A 19,872-nucleotide genomic window follows, 5' to 3' on the forward strand; every position below is an offset into this window, starting at 1 on the left:
TTCCCATCTTTCTTTTTTCATCCTTGTCCAGTCCAATGTTGAGGGTCACTTACTAGAAAAATCACAAGTTAATCATATTGAAAAGCATACAAGTGAAGCAATACTCTGTCGTTTGTATATTGAGAATTGTGCTTGTGCAAACCATTTCTAAAGGTACACAAGTATTCTTATATGGAATGTTTTACATAGTGTTTCAACTTTCAATGACTGACGAAATCGCAATGTCAGGCGAACATCGTTTAATAATAAACTACAGCATTAGCAAGCTTATTCAGCAGTGAGTGCAAGCCAAGAGAACTTTAAAATGCTTTCTTCTTTATTGAATGTTTGTTGTTAGCCTCCACATATCATTTACCTTTCCTATGATTAACCCTTTTTCCTCCCTTTAACTGTGTAAACAGCCTTTTTGTTTGGTCACTACTACTTTCACTATCTGGCTCCTTCAACAGCTTCTTAAGCTTTGGATCCACCAAAAACCCATGTGATCTCATTGCAGCCAAAAACTCTTTACCCTTGATTAACAACCCACATTTTGCCAGTTCTTGTACCATAACCGTGTAATGTGTAGAATCTGGCACAACTTCATAATCCTTCATTTGTTCCCAAATCTTTATTGCATTCTCAGACTGCTCCAACTTGAAGAACTTTTCAAGAAGCATAAGAAAGGTTTCATTATTAGGGCCTAACTTAGCTTTCCTCATCCGACTAAGAATTCCATGAGTTTCCGAAAAATCTGCACTCTCAAGAAATGCATGGTAGGTGTCTATGGTTGGACTAATGTTCTCTCCTATCATAGTGGCTAACATAATTTGAGCCTCCTCTAGCTTTCTTGCTTTACACAAAGGACGAATTATTGAGTTATAGGTGGTGGAGTCTGGCTGCAAACCCAACTCTGTCATCTTCTCCAGCAACTTAAGAGCTTCCTTCAAGCAATTTTCTTGAGTTAGTACAGAAACCAAAGAATTGTAAACCTTGACACTTGGAGACCAACCATTTTTCTTCATTTCATCGTACAGTCTAAGCGAATCGAAAAGATTCCCAACTTTAGAGAAACAGGCAATCATGTGTGTATAAGACATTTCATCCGGTGTAAGACAGAATTTGGACATTTCTCTCCAAATTCTTTTGGCCTCAAATACATCAACTGATACATTACACCACCCATTAAGAATAATGTTAAACCCCTCAGTTTGTAGAGGGAAGAGCTTCTTGTTTCCGTGCATAAATTCTTCAGCCTCTTCAATAAATTCATGTTTGCAAAGAGAATTTAAGGCCATGTAGAATGCTTCTTGGTCAGGACTCAATCTGAACTTCTCCATGATATGAAAGGTCCATATGGCTTTGTCTGGATCATTTGCAAATGCATACCTGATTAACATCCCAAACAACATGTTGGATTAATTTAGTCATTAGAAACTATTACAAGATTCAACATTGAAATTTTAATCATTTAAGTAGTTGATTAAGTTCATCATTTATATCACTGAGATAGTAAAACGATGATAACTAAATCTTACCTATCAATCATGATAAGCATTGCTCGCCTCGTATCCATTGAAGATCGATGCAGGTCTCTAATCAAACACCAAGCAGTATTAAACTTTCGATGATTACCCAATACCCATATCATCAAATTCCAAGCTTCTTCATCACAACAACCCCATCTATCACCCCATTTGAAAGCCAAAAGAGCCAATTTACACTCTTTCCTCAAAACCCAGATAGCCGAACGAACCATATCTACACTAGACTCAATACCCGATTCATCAAGAGAAGCCATGGCTTCTGCTTCCGTGGGAAGCGGAGCAACCTGTTCGAGTAGTTTAAGAAGCCGGAGAAGACCAGGGTCTTGGAGCTCATCATGAATCTGAAATCTTTCCGGGTTGAACTCAAATGGGCCGCCGAGAAATCGGGATGAATGTTGTTGAAGAGTGGAGAAATGGTGGACTTGCAGAGGAGAGTTTTGATGAGTGGAAAGTGTTTGATGAAATGCTTGAAAGAGACAATGATGAGAAGAATGTGTAAGAAGAGAAGCAGAGGTTGAGTGTGGGTGGAGTAGAACAAGTGGGAACAAGAATTGGAGATGGGTTTGGATTCTGTGTAATCTTCTACCAATCGTGGCAAATGACATCTCTGAAGAACATAGCTTGTTCGGTTTCTGAAAAGTTACCGTTTTTCCTTTCTCGTTTAGCTGTTGGATTCCCGTGGTTCTATTTTTACAATTACAGGAAGAAGAAGAAAAAAACACGAAACGACATGCCGTTCAAAGTCAGAGACGGATGCCGATCATTGAAACATAAACGACATGTCGTTTCATTGTAATTGTATTTTCTTCCATACTACAAGAAATATGTAGCTTTTATCTTTTATCTTTTATTTTCAAAAAAATGGCAAATAGTTTTTGTCTCACACTGATTTTTTTTCATATATAAGGATCAAGTGGCTTCGATCTCTTTCTCATTCATTTAGTTTTAGATGATGTCGAAGATTAGAGATGAGTTATAGAGAACTCCTTTACCTTGATTGGAACTTCATCAATATTAGATATATTTTAAAAAATTTCATCTTATTAAAAATGAATTGTCACAATAAGTTAGTTTTTAAAAAAGTTACTCATAAAATCTTTTAAGAAAGGATGTTTCGGATTTCAGATTCTTCACTCAAACAAAATAAATATTAGTAAAGACATTCCTACCATTACATCACACAATAGGTGGTCGCCGAGAACTTTTTATCACTCTTTTTTCTTTCTCTTTTTTGGTTTTATTTTATTGAAAACTATTTTTTTTTACTTGTTTATCTTTCTAAGTAATGTAATATGTCTAATTTAAGAATTCAGATCAAAAATACAAACATCAAGATGAAGTGATCAACCCTTTTAAATGAGGAAATGTGGGAATGTTTTTTTTTTTTTTTGAAAATAAAGCATTCATAGATACAAAAACTAAAATAAAAGTATTAGACCTCATATGGGAGTGTTTCTGCTTTTACTTGCTTTTCCTTCATAATTTCAAATTGATAAATCCATTATAGTCTAGAGTCAAACGACAAATAAAGCAACATGTCGTTTATCGAACCTTTTGCTTAGAGTCAAAACAAAAAATTACGTGGTTAGTAGGTAAAACTAAGAGTGTCAAAACAGATCATTATGTCGTGTTTGTATCATATTTTATTTAATTTATATTGCGTATTAATTTATTTTTAACTCGTGTTTAATTTTTTTCAGCCTTCATCAGACCCATAAAAAACTATCTCCTGTTTATTCTGACCCACTTTGACTAATTTTGTTATTATTGAAACTTAAATTATATATATATAAAAAAAAAAAATTGTTCCATTAGAATATTTATATACATTGTTAAAAAATATATATACTTTTAAAATAATTAAATTTTAAAGAAAAAATTAACTTAATATATATTTTTACATAGTTATAATATTAGTAATAATTTTATATTTTATTTTATTTAAAAAAATATATATGTCAAACATATTAAATTCGTGTTAAACTGATCGTGCTTGTGATTCGTTTTTTTTTTCTGTCAAGTTGATCTATTTTCGGTCCGCGTCTAATTTTCTGAATCCTAGCTCATAAAATTAGTGACGTATTCATGTGCCGCGTCTAAATCCGTTTTGTCAACCTAGGTAAAACGACAAACAGAATTAATATATTAAAGCCCTTTTAAATAAATAAAACGACATGTCGTTTATGTGAGAGCAGTTACTTACTACTAGCGTAGCTTAAAGCTTTTTCCTTCATAATTTCAATTCATTGCAAATACGTGGATTGATTTGCGAACAGAGAACTCGCCGGAACAAACCCAAGAGAGACTCGGCGACTGTGGACGACCTCCATAGCCCATAGGTGAAGTGAAGAAGATAAAGAAAGATGAGCAGCGACGCTAAAACCGGTGGTAAAGGTGGAGGAGGTGGGGGTTTTAGGGGTAGAATGGAGCACTACTTGTACAGCGGAGAGAAGAAGCATGTACTGGCTGGTATCGCTATTATCACCGTTGTTTTCGCCGTTCCTTGGGCTCTTATGAGCCGAGGTTTGTATTCATTCCACTCTTTGCTCATTCTATTTGTCTGGGCTTCGTAATTGTTTGGTTCTTTTGGCAATGGAGGTTTATGCCCTTTTTAAGATTTTAAGATTTCTTTTTCTGGGTATTCTGTTAATTTTATATTAAGATTGATAAATAACTTGTTTTATGGATAGAAAAATGAGAAATTTAGGTTGCAAATTAAGACATGAATTCAGATTTTCTGTTCTGGGGTTTTAGTTTTCTTTGATTTATGCTAGATTTACCCTTTGATTTGAAAATGCAGATTCAATAAAAATGAGGTTTTAGTTTTAGTTTTTTGGTAATGAATTGTTCTTCTATTTGTAGTAGAGCAGAGATTGAGCATTTTTATTTATGTGAATATTGAAATGGGTTTGCTTTAATTTAATTGTTTTCTTAGTCCTTCATCTCTAATTGGTATTGGTATTGGTGCTTATACATGAACTCAATGAAAGAACACATGGTGCCAAGAAAAAATTAAGCTGTTTTCTTAGTATGTAGTATGTAATTCCTTGGAAAAAGTAGCTTCTTTTGATTTTGTGTTCACCTCTAGATTGTTTCTTATTTCATTTAACTTGGTTTCTATGTTTAATGTCACTCACATATATGATCTTGCCATTGATCGAAAATCTAGTTTTAAATTTCCATATATTTTGCTGCTACTACTTCTCAAAATCAATGAATTAACAGTTGAAATGTAATCATAGAACAGCATACATGTATTTAGCTTTTCAATTTGTTGGTTGATTTATTACTCATCTTTATTCAATTTGTTGGTTGTTTGCCTAAAGAGAAACAAAGATCTTATAACAGGCTTACCTAGGCTTCATTATGGATAAGATACACATATTACCAATATCTATGTTTACATGTAATCTGACTAATATATTGAAAGTAAGATTTTCTCTAGTTTCATATCAATATTTGATCCTAGTTATTCATCTGATTGGCTAATCTTATTGCCTGATGTGGTATACTATGCATGACTGACTCTTGATTCAATTTATGTGTTTTAATTGTTATTTATGGTCAATCTTATCTTCCTATCTAATATGCTTGAGTCTTATCTTTTCAGGGGCAAAGCATCAGTCTCATCAAGACTACTTGGAAAAAGCTGATAAAGCTCGTAGTCAAAGACTGTCTTCAAGTTCATCATCTGCTAAATGATGCTGCATAAGTTTTTTCTTCTTTTACATGAAGTGGATATACTTCTCCTTTGAGAAATTTAATGTCGGAAGGTTAATCATAGTTTTTTGTTGTTAAAAACCTTGTTTTTTCCAACTTTTGCATAAGAGTGGCTTCTGATAAGTTTTGAGTACAAATAAGTATGTTGGGTTAAATGGTACTTCTGTTTCTTGACATATTCTGCTCTCTAATACTTTGATGTGTTTATTATTGTTAAATCAGAAAACAATTTTGACTCACATTTACTATTAAAAAAATTTGTTGCAATATTATATGACTCTGAAATTTAGTACTCATTTGCAAGTGTTTTCATGAAAATGTCCCTCTTGAAATTTTGATTAAAATAATTTGATTATAACAATGAATCTCTAGATTTAATTTTTCTCTTAAACAATCCCAATAATTTATAGCTAAAGCATTTCAACCCCATATACTTTTAATCTTCAATTCAGAACAAGACAAGCCAAAAATGGTAGCTAAAGAGGACTAGCTTTTATTTCCTATTTTCTCATTGAATATATATAAAGTAAAAAAGGAAAAGAATAAAGGAAGAAAACAAAATTCTTCCTCTTTTCAATTAAATCATTTTAATTGAGGGTCTTAAAGCACCTACAATGGCATGAGCCTTCTATACTTGAAAAACCATACAAAAGCACAAAATATGGTCATGCCTGTTATCCCGGTAACAATGAGGACCCATTTAAAAGCCACGGGACTGTCAAACAGTGCTATGGGGAAGTTCATGCCGAAGATTCCTGCAACCACCCCGAAAATGGCTACCACAAATGTTGCAGTTGTGAGAAGTAGCTCAAATTGAATAAGCTGGTTTCGAACATTATCCTGCAAACATAAATATTTGAAGCATAAGACTACCACACACAGACGGTAGTAATCAATCGAATGATATTTCGGCTATTATCAATCCAAAGAAGAAGCTGTGCACTTAATAGGTTCAATTTAGTTTGTACAAGAATCAGAACAGAATATATCTACACACTATGGATGGTTGTATATGCAATAGAGAGATATTATGAATTGTAGGGAGAGCATAATACCAGCTGAATGTTGATGAAATCTTCTGTGTCGTCGATGTATTCCTTCAGCTGAAACATAGAAGAATAAAAATTGATTAAACACTGTTTAGATGTCGATGTATTCGAATATTGATGAACAGCAATCAAATGAAGATAAACATTTGTGAATACCGATGTCAGCTTGTTTAGAGTGCTGTCTATAACAACAAAGTACGCTTCCAGCAACATCTCAAGCTCTTCTATACTTTCTGTATTGCTGTCTGAACTCCTCATACTCTCATGTCGACTCCTTGCGATGCTCAAGGTCTTCTCGAGCCTTCTAGACTCAGGGGGTGAAGAGACAGGAGATACAGGAGCAGAAATAGATGCACAATCATTAGATCTGTATCCAATTAAAGACTGATCGCCATAGAATGACGTTTCCATCCTACTTTTCTTCTCGGTAAGATACATCTCAGCCATATCCCCATCATCATCCATGAGTTGCTCTATCTCATCCCTAACCTAAACATACAAATAAAAGGAAAAAGTGTTGGATACCTTTTTCTGCTATTCTGAGATAATAAAGGAAAATTAATCAATAATATGCATTTCTGTAGACCTTCTGCACTCTCCGAGTCAAGGCAACAAGTCTGCTTTTTAGGCGACGAACACGCTCCAAGTTTAATGTACTGATCTTCGATGTCAGTTCATCCAACAACGGGTATGCTTCGATTTCTAATTCTGCTGCCTTTAGAAAAGGGAAAACTAGTCAATTTAAGATCACAGGGGGAGGAAAAGAAAAACACAACAACATACCAGAAAGGGGTAAAAAAGACTAAGGCAAAGATCATTCTGTAATTGTACATGTAAAAAAATTCATTACATGTGAAAGTGGCATTTTACATGAAATGCTAAACACAGTATTTTACATGTAAAAATAGTTCACTTTGCAAAACCATTTTTTGTAGTGCAGTTTTAGAAACTTTTGTAATTGTACTCTGACCCATACTACTTTAACATGTGTGCAAAATACTGCCTTTATATGAGTCAAAGTCTAATGCTACTTAATTCATAATATACACAATGTTATTCTGTTTCTCTATGTGTGAGATTGTGGGATAGATGAAGATAACGGTAAAACTTGAGCGTTAGTACTTTACTCACTTGAGAATCAAGAAATGTGCAAGCAGCCTCTAAAGCAACTTCTAAAGCCCTAAACTCAAAGGGCAAATAGTCAGGAGATGTATTTCCGAAAACATTGTCAAAATTTCTACTTCCCCTCCTCCGACTCAAATCAGAATTGTCTGATTGCCAGACTTCCGGTACCCCAGATGGAGTTAATCGCCGTTGTAGTTCCACTACATATTGCAATACACAGCTATCCAGGGAATTCAGAATTAAAACCTCATCTGCTGTAATGATACACCGAATTTGTTCCAAATTAACAACAATAGCTCTCTCTCTGCCAAGGATGGTTGAAGGATAAACAAAGAGAGGATCAAGCAGGCGCAGATCGCGAGCAGGTAAGTCACAGCGACGCATCATGGTAAATTTGTCAACCTCAATTACCTGAGAATTACCAGATGAGTCAACCCGAATCCAAGACCTGATGCCCTGGCCACGCTTCTTCAGTCCTACAACATCGACTCCTTGAAAAGGTTGCCTTCCAGAGGGCGACGGTCTATATGAAGATTCCCTCAAGTTCATAGCAGATGCAGGTTTCGGAGGAAGCAACCGCTCTTTGAGGTCCGCCATCGAGGAATCAGCTGTAAATTGCTTCAACATCAAAAACAGATAAGCCTATCAAATAATTCTTCAACTAAGAACACACACACTCTACTAAAACCAATAGATCCACGAACCCACAAATTCTCCAATATAGAATTAGCTCTTCAACTTTACAATTTGGTTTTCAACTTCAAATGCCATTCTTTATACCCGGGCAACAAAATTACAATGGAAAAAAGAAATCCATATCTTGAAAATTAAGAGCAACCCAAAAATAAACAAGCATCTATTAAGTTATGAGAATGGACTATAAGATCAAACACAGAACAATTCTAGAGTTCTCAGCTTCAATCATTGGTCCAACTAAACAAACACATAAACACTCATAAGCATAATATTCCACACCACATCAGGTGTAAATTGTTTCAATATGAAAAAACAGATAAGCCAATTAACTAATTCTTCAACTAAGAACACACACACGATACTAAAATCAATAGATCCAGGAACCAGCAAATTCTCAAACACAGATTTAGCATAGGTTTTAAATTCTACCCTACTTGAAATGCCATTCTTTACATCCGGGCAACAAAAATAGAAGGTAAAAGAATAAATAAATGTAGTACAATATTTTTGAAAATTAAGAGCAACCCAAAACTAAAAAACTAAACAAGCATCAATTAAATTATGAGAATCGACTATGAAAACAAAAACATAAAAAATTGTAGAGTTCTCAGCACCATACGTTTGTCCAAGTAAACAAACACATAATAAAACACTCATAAGCATAATCCACACCACCACCTCTAATGAGAAAATAATAAGCAAATTGTTCGTAAGACCTTATGCGATAGAAATTCAGAAATAGTGTTTGATTGTATACTCAAATTATAAGAAAACTAAAAAGAGTAAACAATGAAGATATAGATAAATTGGGGGATAAATTAATCAGAAATAAAACCCTAGATTGAAAAAGAGATACCTGAATGAAGAGAGTGAAGGCTTATGAAGCGATGGCGATGGGGATAATAAATGAGGCTCAAAAGCCAAAGGAAGAAGAAAAGGGCATTAGTGTATGTATGTATGTATGTATCACATAATTGAATAAAGCTTTTCTTTGTTTTAATGGTTCTCTCTGATCTTCACTTCTGGCGGTTAACTTACCCTTTTATTTTATTTTTTTTATTGTTTTATTCAAGTAAAAATAATAACCAAAGGGAAATTTGATTTTTTATGCTTAGAAAATCAAAAAATTTGATTTCTAAACCAATAATTAAAACCCTAAAAAAACTATACCTTTTTTTTTAAAACCCCAAAAATACCCCTCTCATTATTCTCAACCATCTCTCTCTCTTCCTCCTTTCTCTCTCAAAGCAATCCCACCCGAAACCCAACTAAGAAAGCACCAAATCCAACCGATCCACCTCCGGCGTTCCACCCAAAACGCCGATCGACCACCACCCACGGTGAACCACCGCACCCACGGTAGACCGCACCCACCCACCGACGGTAGACCGCACCCACCCACCCTAGATCGCACCCACCCACTCTTGACCGCCCCCACCCACTTCCTGCGATTTTCTCTGAAACTTTTTTTTTTTTTTTTCCTGCGATTTGAGAGAGGGAAGAAGACAAAGGTCCGACCATCGGACCTTTGAATTTTTTTTTTTTTTTTTTTGCGATTTTGGAGAGAGAGGAAGAAAGGGTCCGATGGTCGGACCTTCGGGTCCGATGGTCGGACCCATCGGACGAAGGTCCGACCCGCTTTAATTTTTTTTTTTTTTTTTTTTTTTCCGCGATTTGAGAGAGAGGGAAGAGAGAGGTCCGATGGTCGGACCTTGGGGTCCGATGGGTCCGATTGGTCGGACCCCATCGGACCCCATGGTCCGACCATCGGACCTGGGGTGTGGGATTATTGGGGCCAGAAGCTAGATAGAGAGAGAAAGAGAGATAGTTTTAGTTTGGGGGTATTTTTGGGGTTTTGAAAAAAAAGGTATAGTTTTTTTAGGGTTTTAATTATTGGTTTAGAAATCAAATTTTTTGATTTTCTAAGCATAGAAAATCAAATTTCCCTAACCAAATTTACATAAACTACTTGTAATTTTTTATACACTGTTACGTGTTTATATTTTTTTTTTTTTTTTGAAGAAAACAAAAATATTTTTATATTTTCATAACATTATACTATATTTTTGTAACGTGAAAATAATATTTTTTTAAAAAATAACCTAAAAATAATAGTTCATACAAAAATTGTTAAAAAGAAAAATACATAATTCCATGAAGAACTTAAAGTTTTATTATCTAGGATATTAACAATAAAATTACTTGAAAAATTTATATTTTTTCACACAAGTTTTAATCATCCAAGTAATATGAATTAAAAAATATAATTTTAAATATTTAAAAATTTTAAAATAAATAAATTTGTTTTTAACTTGTTTTTTTCTTCTTTCTTTTTCTTTCTAAAAAACCCCAAATCTCTCTCTCTCTTTCTCAGACCTCCCTCTCCTTCTATGTGAGGCCCTCTTTTTCTCTCTTTCTCTCTCTCAGCTCTCCCTCTCCTTCTATGTCAGGGCCTCTCTTTCTCTCTCTCGATCTTCTCCCTCTCAGACCCTCCCTTTCTCTTTCTCTCTCTCTTCGTGGTAGAACTCGCCAGAGCCAAAGCTCCATGACTCTGATTGAGCCATCTGCCCTCTCTTTCTCTCTCTTTCTATCTTCTCCCTCAAAGAGCAAAAACGAACAAAACGGAATAGGAGTTTAGTAGATTTTACCATTAAAATTTTAATTTTTGTGGTTAAGTCTTAAAAAGCATAAAGTTCGAGAAATTTTACCAAAAATAATAGCTAACTTAAGTAGGGGTGTTTACAAATTGATTTGGTCTGAATTTTCAATTTTTTCAAACCAAACCAGTATTACGATTTTATAAAAATTCAAAACTAAACCAATCAAAAAGATATTGGTTTTGTTTGAAACTATGATTTGTATTTCATAGTTGTTCTCAACTTTTTTTACAATAATTGTTCATTTTTTGGTAACTTTTTTTTACTTTTAATAAATTTATTATACATAAATAATGATAAAAAATTATCATCACAACAATATAAAGTTAATATCAATATTTTACTTAAAAGTTGTTCCTAAATATTAATATTTCATCTAAAAATATATATATATTAAGTCTATATAAAATAATTATACGTTTAATTTGAACCGCTATTGAGATTTTTAAAACTGTGATCAAACTAGAGAATTTAAAACAGGATTCATCAAATCATTTACATTGGATTTAATTTGAAAAGGACTATTTCTATAATTTTTAAATTTAATATTAAAGCAAAAACTAGTTAGGGTTATTCGTGTAAAATTCTTAATTGGTTTAGTTAGAGAGATTTTCCTTTTAAGAAATAAAATAAGAATTAACAAGTGGAGTGGGGTACCTTAAACAATTGTTTTGTCGTTTACCGTTTTGTATTAAAAAAAATTCAAATCAAATCTCAATCTCTTATTTCACAAACCAAAAACAAAACAACAAATTTAATTTTATAATTGAAATTTACTTAGAGATTTATTATTAGATAAACATTGAAGATTCTCCTGCAAATGGGAAATCCCAATAACAAATTAGAGTGGTGTCATTGATTCACTATTTATATAGTAAAATAATACATTATTGTTTAAATATTCTTAAGGTAGATCTTTAAGATTTGTGGCTTGGACATAGTACATATTTATTACATAGACCACGAAGAAAAAATGAAAAAAATACTCCCAAACGAAATAAAAAAGAATTAATACTATTTAGATTGTATATTTTATAAAAATTATTGATTAAACTTTTTCTTTTGTTAAATAATAAATTAGACTATGTATATTTTAAAATGGTACAAAATATTATTCTAATGTTAATTTTTAATAATTTTTTTTAATATAATCAACTTGAAGATAATTTTTAACATGAAGAGATGTAGAGAATGTAACTAATCTTATAATAATACCAATTGATCAGGTTATTATTAAATTTTATTTTAATAAAAAATTAAGGTACTATTTTAGAAAATATAAAATCTAATTTATCATTTAATAAATCAAAAAATCTAATAAATAACTTTTATAAAATATAAAGTTAAAAGATACTTATTTCATTACTAAAGATTAAAAAAAAAAGAAATTGACAAGCTTCACAACGGGCTAAGATTTCTTAAGCAAAGTTGAGAAAATAATTTTGAACTCCAAATGAATTTAGCCCAATCGAGTATAGTGGGCATACCTAATTACAATCTAAACTCACTTTCATTTTCTATTTTAATTTTTTTATTATTATTTTTTAATTTATACCCAATTTTATAAGTTATACTGTGTTAGAAACTCTAATTTTGATAAGTTATGTAAAATTATATTTTAATATTTTGATTATAAAATAGGACATTTATCAATTAAAATTATTTTGCATTTATATTTAGTTAATGCATAATAAAAAAGGTAATTCTCAAATTATTCCAATCAACTAAAGCTCCATCTAAAAGGAAATTATAAATTTTATAGATTTTTATACAAGCTTAAAAATATGTATTTTACAGGAAAAATTGTCCTATAAAATAACTTGAATAAAAATCTCAAAAACAATAAAACCCTCTAAATATTTGACTGCTAATTACGTGTATGTATGTGGAACCATTAAAAGGATTATCTGTGTTCTAATAATCACTACTTTTTGTTTTTTTTTCTTCTACTAAATGTGTAAAGTGACACAATCACAATTAGCTTACGCTAATAGTGTTTACCATCTGAATTTATCACATCAAAAACCTCATTGTTACCCCTTTTTGGAGAGGAAATTGACAAGTCATTAAGGTAATAAGGTTCAAAATCTTTCCAACGGTATAAAGTTTGTGCGAATCTGAGTTATACAGCTCCACAGTTGCAGTGACCAACAATATAATGAAAACCCCCATAAAGCTGTATAAAACTTATAAAAATAAACGAGTCCGGTAAATACAAGTACAATTTCTTCAAGTGTTTGCTCAGCTATTTGTGAAAGCCTGATACTCAATCAAGATTATTAATATGAATTCCACATTCACCACAAAAACAAATAAAATGTTCAGAGACAAATTTGGCTCCAGAAGACAAAATGAGGCAGAATTTTAAAAAAAAGGATGCAACTTTGCATGAAGTGAGATATTATGACTAAATTAACAAGAGCAAATTGACCAAGGGACCAGTAGTAAGTAACACTAGCCTGTGAGGGCAGCATTCATGGCACTATGCACCTCCACTCCAATTTGAGCTTCGGCTTTCTCCAAGTCAGTTGAAGCAGAGCTCAACTTCTGGTTGAATTCTGCAAGTCCTTTTTGGACTAGGCTAAGATCTATTTTATCGAGTGGAACAGCCTCTACTGCAATTATATCAGCGTAGGAATTTGCATGGATGAATGCAAAACCACTGCTGACGAAATATTTTGTCACATCATTTCCTTCGTGAACTGATAGGAGTCCCGGTTTCAGCTCTGCAATAGTTGATACATGACCGGGAAGAACACCCATCTGACCAGTAGTTGCTGGAATTATAACCATGTCAACCTGTTATTGGTACAAGATTCATGGAAAGTAAGATATGAGATCAAAACAACATTTGTCTTAATTCTTCTCAAATTTTTGCAAGTTGGGCAGGTACGTTCTACTATCACAGCTATTTAAAAAAGTCATATTAGTTCCCTAAATAAGTGCCTGTCTGTGCTGCTTGTGTCTTCTTAAACATATTTTTAAGATGGTGCTGTGATAGTGAACACAATTATTACCCATACAAAAAGGACTGATTTGAGCCACACCACATACCTATTGGAAAGATGCTGATCCACATGACCAGCAGATTATGCTAATTTATTATGATCGATAAAAAATCAAATAAGAAACACAGTAGCACAAGGTACACAGTCCTGCATGCCAGACCACCACCGTGATGTCCAATCCCTTTACAAAGCTCTTTAAAATTTGATGCGCAACGTTCGAAATATTAAAAGTGGATTCTAAAATTTTAATAGTTCAATGGCATGAAGTAGATACACCATTGCTTTTGGGGATGTTTTCAAGAATCCAAAATATAAAAGAAACAAAATGATATATATCCCAATCAAATTCATAACTTAGAAAGGAGCATATGTTTTTACAAACCAAGATGCAAAGCTTTAATTATAGTTTTATAAATGCTCACATCTTTATAAGTAATCAAATCCATTTATGTTATAGGAATAAAATATTTCCCTAATTTCAATAAATATAAAATATATCATAAACTGACGTCATTGACAATTCAATTAGAATCTTCAGCCGGAAATAAAATGCTCATCAAATAGAGGTAATTGTTTCATAGAGTAGAAAGAAATTGGTAACTCAAACAAGGTAATATATCTTAAAACATAAACTTTCTTTCCATAGCAGCATTAATAGTCAGAAATAACAAAGCCCAATAATATTAAACAAAATACTTTCACTGCAGCACTAAAGTCTTATGTAGATCTAACGGTCTAACAAATGGTAGAGGGACTATCACTTTCCAAATGGAATAAAGGCTATACAGAAAAGAGGAGATATACATATGCTGTGTGCATACCTGTGTTACAATTAGGATTTGATATTCAAAGTCAACTCCAACTTAAAAGAAAATCAAGAATTCCCAACAAAACCATGCCTCGTGGTTTAAATTAAAATTTATCCCTTGCATTCATAAATTACAAAAAATTTCAAATTATCTTTACCAGGCTCTTACAAATAATTTCAAATTATATTAGCAGCCCTGATAGCCTACGAGACACTAACAAGCAGAATGACCAGAGTGATATTACATTCAACCTCACTCGTGGAAAACAAAGAAATAAAACACAAATTTGGAATCGAAAAGCATTTTAATGGATCGTTCAAAAAATCTGGAGCTTGAGGCTAGCTCGAGTGGTAGGTGGGTGAGGGTGTGTGTGAGTGGTGGGAGGTTCAAGTCCACTTAATGTATCAAAAAGATTTCCTAAAAAAAAAAAAAATCTGGAGCTTTGTCAAGAAATGTACTCAAGTTAAAATGAAAATAAAAATAATCCAATTGAGGTTACTATATCGATAGATTTCAGTTTCATAAGTTTGTACTTTGTAAGAGATGGAAAAAAAGCATAATAACTAATAACTATGCCACAAATAGGAGTTAGTTAAATTCAATGTGGTTCAATATCCCTAAAGTAATTTTGTCTGTGAAAATAAGTAGATTTCAATCTCAGTGTAGTTCTTCAGTCTCTTCAATCAAGAAACTTTCAGTGGGAAAAAAAACTAAGGATTGAAATAAGTAATGCAAGACAACGAAATCACACTTAGCTCATGAAAGAATAATTTAAAAGAAACATAATTCCATAATCTATCCACGTGGATGCGCTAAACTTTAATTTCTTTAAATGCTGGGAAACTTTCAGCCAACGGCCGTACATGATCTCTATCGCAAATTCACATAAGTACAAAAGAAACATAAAAGCTAACCCACATTTCCCATTATATTAAAAACACAAATAAATTAGAGGCAAGAGGGATTGAATCTTGCACTACAGAACTGAGTGTAGTACGATTTAGTTGTGTTTTACCAAGTAACGAAGGTGCATTTTCAGGGTAACAAATACAGAAACTGGAACATAAATGATCCCAATCATATTTGCCCCCATTTCAAACCCCATTTTCCTACATAAATTTACAAGTTAATTTTTTTAAAAAAAAATGCAATAAAATCGAAATGTCCAATGCCCAAACGAAACATTGCCAAACAAAAAACAAATACATAACAGTTCAGCAGAAAGATGGAATAACTGAAGTCGAACGCCAACACAATCAGTACTAACCAAGTGATTTCACAGAAAAATAGAGCAAGGTTTTAAAACAAGAAATTACCTCCTTAGCGGAGAGCTCGGATGCATAAGGGAGGACAAAGTTGACAGTGAGCTTTGAAGGCATGGTAGATGGAGTGGGAGGGCGAGGCTTCATGAAGGCAAGAGGAGTCTTGGGTGGGTCGATGTTAGGGATCACTTTGTTCCAGCTCTCCACAAAGGACGCGTCAACGGCTGGAGCCGCCGAAACTTCGGTCGAGAAGGGCCGAGCTCGGGCTGAGAGAAAGGGCCGGGAAAGAACTCTGGTAGCTTGGCGAAACATGGTGGCTCCGGCTGGCGGCTGCAACATCATACAAATACAGTACTGCTCAATACTCCATTACCGAATATCATGTTTTTTTTCCAACATCGACAATTCTGATCCCTTTTTTGTTTCTCTTATTTACAGAATTAGGAAAAACCAAAAATCACAAAAGTGATAAAGCATATTGCAAGAATTAACAGCATTATCTTCTATAAGCCTTATCAAGAGTAATCAAATCTCTTTACCATAAATTCAATCAGATCAAAGAGAAGAATCAGTTGTCTGTACAAAATTAACGAATCATATGAAAACACTTACCAAGATCCGAGAAATTGAAAGGTGTGATCGGAACGAAGAGAGGAAAGAGAGCGAGGCGGAGGATGGAGAGGAGGTTTTATGATTTAGGGCTTTCTGATAGTTTTAGACAGAGAAAGAGAGAAAGAGAGAGAAGTGAGGGAGCAGAGGACCGGGACAGGTTGGGTTGGGTTACACGGGCCATAGAGGGCCCAGCCCGATTCCGACTCAAAATAATCGGCCCATTTAATTTTACAACCCAATTCTATTCGGCCCACTGTTTTAACAGAGCCTTTTCGGCCCGATTTCAGGTGAGTTTAATATTTTTTGGTATAAATAATGATCTTAAGGTAGATCTCTATGATTTGTAAGGATGTAATATTAGTAAAGATGATGAATAAACTTAAAAAAGGATAATGATATTGCTGTTAACATACTTAATATATTTTGTAAGCAAAGTTGAGAAAACTGTATTAAACTCCAAGGTTATCTTTTGGGATAATTTCAAATAAAAAAAAAATTACAAAAAGTGTAGTTTGTACAGAATTTTCGATATTTTTACAGTTTATAGATTATATTTACATAAGTTTATATATTTTTATGTTGTATTTTTGTTATTTTGTTGTTGATTTTTTGTTATTTGTATATTATTTTGATGTTATTTTGTTGTTGTTGTTTTGATATTTTTTTTTCTTACTTTCACGTAGTTTTCTTGTTATTTTCTAGTACTTTTTAAAAATATCATAAAAATATTAAAAAAAAAAACTAAAAACGTAAAAATGTAACTTTCTACAAAAAATGATATTTTATGTAATTATCCCTTCACTTTTTGTTGAGGAAATTACATTGTACACTCCTTTTACTTGTTTTAATTTTTACCTTCATTTTCATATTTTTTAAAATATATTAACTTTTATAGATGATGTCTTTATTAGACAAAAAAAAAAACTAAAAACGTAAAAATGTAACTTTTTACAAAAAATGATATTTTATGTAATTATCCCTTCACTTTTTGTTGAGGAAATTACATTATACGCCCCTTTTACTTTACTTGTTTTAATTCTTACCTTCATTTTCATACTTTTTAAAATATATCTTTTATAGATGATGTCTCTATTAGACTCTTTAGGTTAATGTAAATTATATGTTAGAGTTAAGTAGAGAGTGAGGATATATTAAAAAACCTACTCATAAAAGTGGGTATAATTTAATAAAATATAATATGATGATATTTTTTTATTAATAAATACAAAAAAGAGATATTCTTCAACTTATTCCTTTTTGTTTATAAAGGCTCAAAAGCCCTAATCAATTTACAAAAGGCTCGTTTGATTGCCCATGAGATGGTTGTCAGTTCGATTGCCCATGTTAGCCCAACGAAGTATATGGGCCTAATCTTATCAACAACGGGCTATATCTAAATGACTGATATTACATGGAGGAAATTATACTCTATACGCTTTTTATATTGTCCTCTTTTATTTTTACTTTCTTTTTTAAAGTCTATCATTTTTACCTATTTTTTTAATATTGTACCAATTTTGTCTCTGTCGCTTCAAGATACTCTCCATGTGACTCTCTTATGTCAGGGTATTTTGGGTACAATACATACAAAAAGAAGTATGTTTTAATTAAATATAAAATTAGAGGTAAATTTGATTAATTGATTAATAAAAGTGGTATTTTTTAACTAACCACTATTACATGTATATATGTGGAACCATAAAGGGTTTATCCGTGACACAAATCCCTAGTAGCATAAGCTAATAACCTCATTTTTCTACAAATAATAACTAAGAGTTTCTGCAGTGTGAGTGGTGAGGGTTCTAACATTTTTTCAAATTAAATTGCATAAGTAGTTTTTGTAATTTCTTGCACTGCAAAATTTTAAATATGCAAAAATCATACTATGAAAATGTGGTGTGGTGCAGTTTAAACAGTTTACAGTATAATCATTATCAGACCTTATATAATTAAAATTTTAAAATCAATAGAATAAAACTTTGACAATATCAAACCTTTAATATCATAATATACAATACTATTTATCAAGTCATTATATTCAATTGTTTCTAAAAAAAATAATGTAATATATACTTATATTACATATATTTATTCTTATATAAAAGAATAAAATAAAAATTATAATGTAAAAAATGGTAACTTCATAATATATAGTGTTGTACAGTTTGAACCGCAATTATTAAGTTCAAAACTGCAACTCGCACCGTATCTTGCAGTTTGGTAAAAATGTAAAGTACAACCACACTGTAAAGAATTTAAAATTGCATTTTATATGCAGTATAGTACGGTACGGGCAGTTTGTGCGGTGTGAGCAATTCGATAAACACTCCTGATTAATAACCCCTTGCAAGTTTACGTAAAGGGAATGAGGATCAATGGTATGGTATTATTGATTCTCATACAATTGTTTACTAAATTTTGGAAAGTAAGAAAGTAGTAGGGCCTACACAAATTAGGGAGAAAACAAAATGGAAGGTTCCCTCTATTTTTATAAGAAATATCTTTCCCTTTCATAATTTAATTTTTTTTTTAATTTTAATTTTATTAATTAAAAATGAAAAAGTTATATATTCTTTAAAAATCTATAAACAAAATATAATTACATGTTTTAATAATAACAATTTTATCAAATTACAGCATTTTGATTACTTTTCTTAATTATGTAAACAAAATAATATGATTCTAATTTTTTTTTCGGACAGTTTAATAAATAGCATAATAAAATATTATTTTTGATTATTTTGTATTTTAAACGGATTCATTTCTATTATTCTAATTCCAATTAAACACTCCATTAGAGAGTAAAGTGACAAGTCATCAATGCTATTTTTTTTCTTTTTGAGAAAGAGTGAGAGAGTCACTAATGTTATGGGCCTATGACACAGTGAAAAATTAAAGGGCATAACAAACCCAAACCTAAAACTCTCGACAACTTGAAAAGCTAAATATGGTAATCAATCGCTATCCTATTACTCATTATTGAAGAAAAAAAAAAGAATAAAATAAAGAAAGGAGCATCTTATCCTCTTCTATTGTTTTATCAAAAGCGTTCCAAATGAAAAGTTATTCTAGTTATTTTAATTTTTGTGAGGAATAAGTATTATTTTGGACACTATTTTATAAAATTTATTAATTAAATTTTTTATTTTGTTGAATGATAAAATAAATTTTATATTTTTTAAAATTATACAAATATGACCTAAATTAATTTATGGTAGAAAATAAAATTTAATAATAATTCAATCTTGAGATATTATAATAAAATTGATTATATTTTTTGTTCGTACTAGAAACTATCTTAATGCTTCTTATATTAAAAAATAATATAATTAAAAATTAAGTTAAAGATTTTATTTATATAATTTTGAAAAATACAGAATTTATTTTATTATTTAATAAAATAAAAAA

At 31.7% G+C, this 19,872-nt stretch overlaps 4 protein-coding genes across 7 annotated transcripts; 1 reads left to right on the top strand and 3 right to left on the bottom strand.

Annotated features, from left to right (window-relative positions):
- Positions 1-38: 38 nt before the first annotated feature.
- LOC115707943 (pentatricopeptide repeat-containing protein At1g80880, mitochondrial) lies at positions 39-2,208 on the bottom strand. The gene is made up of 2 exons (XM_030636058.2): positions 1,518-2,208; positions 39-1,368 (listed from the first exon to the last, which is right to left on the bottom strand). The coding sequence occupies exons 1-2, from the start codon at positions 2,129-2,131 to the stop codon at positions 348-350; spliced, it is 1,635 nt and encodes a 544-aa protein (XP_030491918.2). The 5' UTR covers positions 2,132-2,208; the 3' UTR covers positions 39-347.
- Positions 2,209-3,755: 1,547 nt separating this feature from the next.
- Positions 3,756-5,518, top strand: LOC115707952 (uncharacterized). Its single transcript, XM_030636068.2, has 2 exons — positions 3,756-4,049; positions 5,137-5,518. Exons 1-2 carry the CDS (start codon positions 3,890-3,892, stop codon positions 5,226-5,228), a joined length of 252 nt encoding a protein of 83 aa, XP_030491928.1. The 5' UTR covers positions 3,756-3,889; the 3' UTR covers positions 5,229-5,518.
- Positions 5,519-5,716: 198 nt separating this feature from the next.
- Positions 5,717-9,181, bottom strand: LOC115707944 (magnesium transporter MRS2-1). 4 transcript variants are annotated; one of them, XM_030636061.2, is made up of 6 exons: positions 8,973-9,181; positions 7,427-8,038; positions 6,882-7,010; positions 6,452-6,784; positions 6,302-6,349; positions 5,717-6,086 (listed from the first exon to the last, which is right to left on the bottom strand). In XM_030636061.2, exons 2-6 carry the CDS (start codon positions 8,015-8,017, stop codon positions 5,856-5,858), a joined length of 1,332 nt encoding a protein of 443 aa, XP_030491921.1. In that variant the 5' UTR covers positions 8,018-8,038; positions 8,973-9,181; the 3' UTR covers positions 5,717-5,855. The 4 variants fall into 4 exon arrangements, with proteins under 4 accessions (XP_030491921.1, XP_060974419.1, XP_030491919.2 ...); XM_061118436.1 differs by having other exon boundaries at positions 7,427-8,028; positions 8,973-9,167; XM_030636059.2 differs by having other exon boundaries at positions 6,302-6,784.
- A 3,748-nt stretch (positions 9,182-12,929) lies between these two features.
- Positions 12,930-16,626, bottom strand: LOC115707949 (ATP synthase subunit delta', mitochondrial). Its single transcript, XM_030636065.2, has 3 exons — positions 16,465-16,626; positions 15,907-16,182; positions 12,930-13,572 (listed from the first exon to the last, which is right to left on the bottom strand). Exons 2-3 carry the CDS (start codon positions 16,162-16,164, stop codon positions 13,228-13,230), a joined length of 603 nt encoding a protein of 200 aa, XP_030491925.1. The 5' UTR covers positions 16,165-16,182; positions 16,465-16,626; the 3' UTR covers positions 12,930-13,227.
- Between the last annotated feature and the right edge of the window lie 3,246 nt (positions 16,627-19,872).

This window comes from Cannabis sativa, chromosome 1, assembly GCF_029168945.1.
Source record: "Cannabis sativa cultivar Pink pepper isolate KNU-18-1 chromosome 1, ASM2916894v1, whole genome shotgun sequence".
Lineage (NCBI taxonomy): Eukaryota > Viridiplantae > Streptophyta > Magnoliopsida > Rosales > Cannabaceae > Cannabis > Cannabis sativa.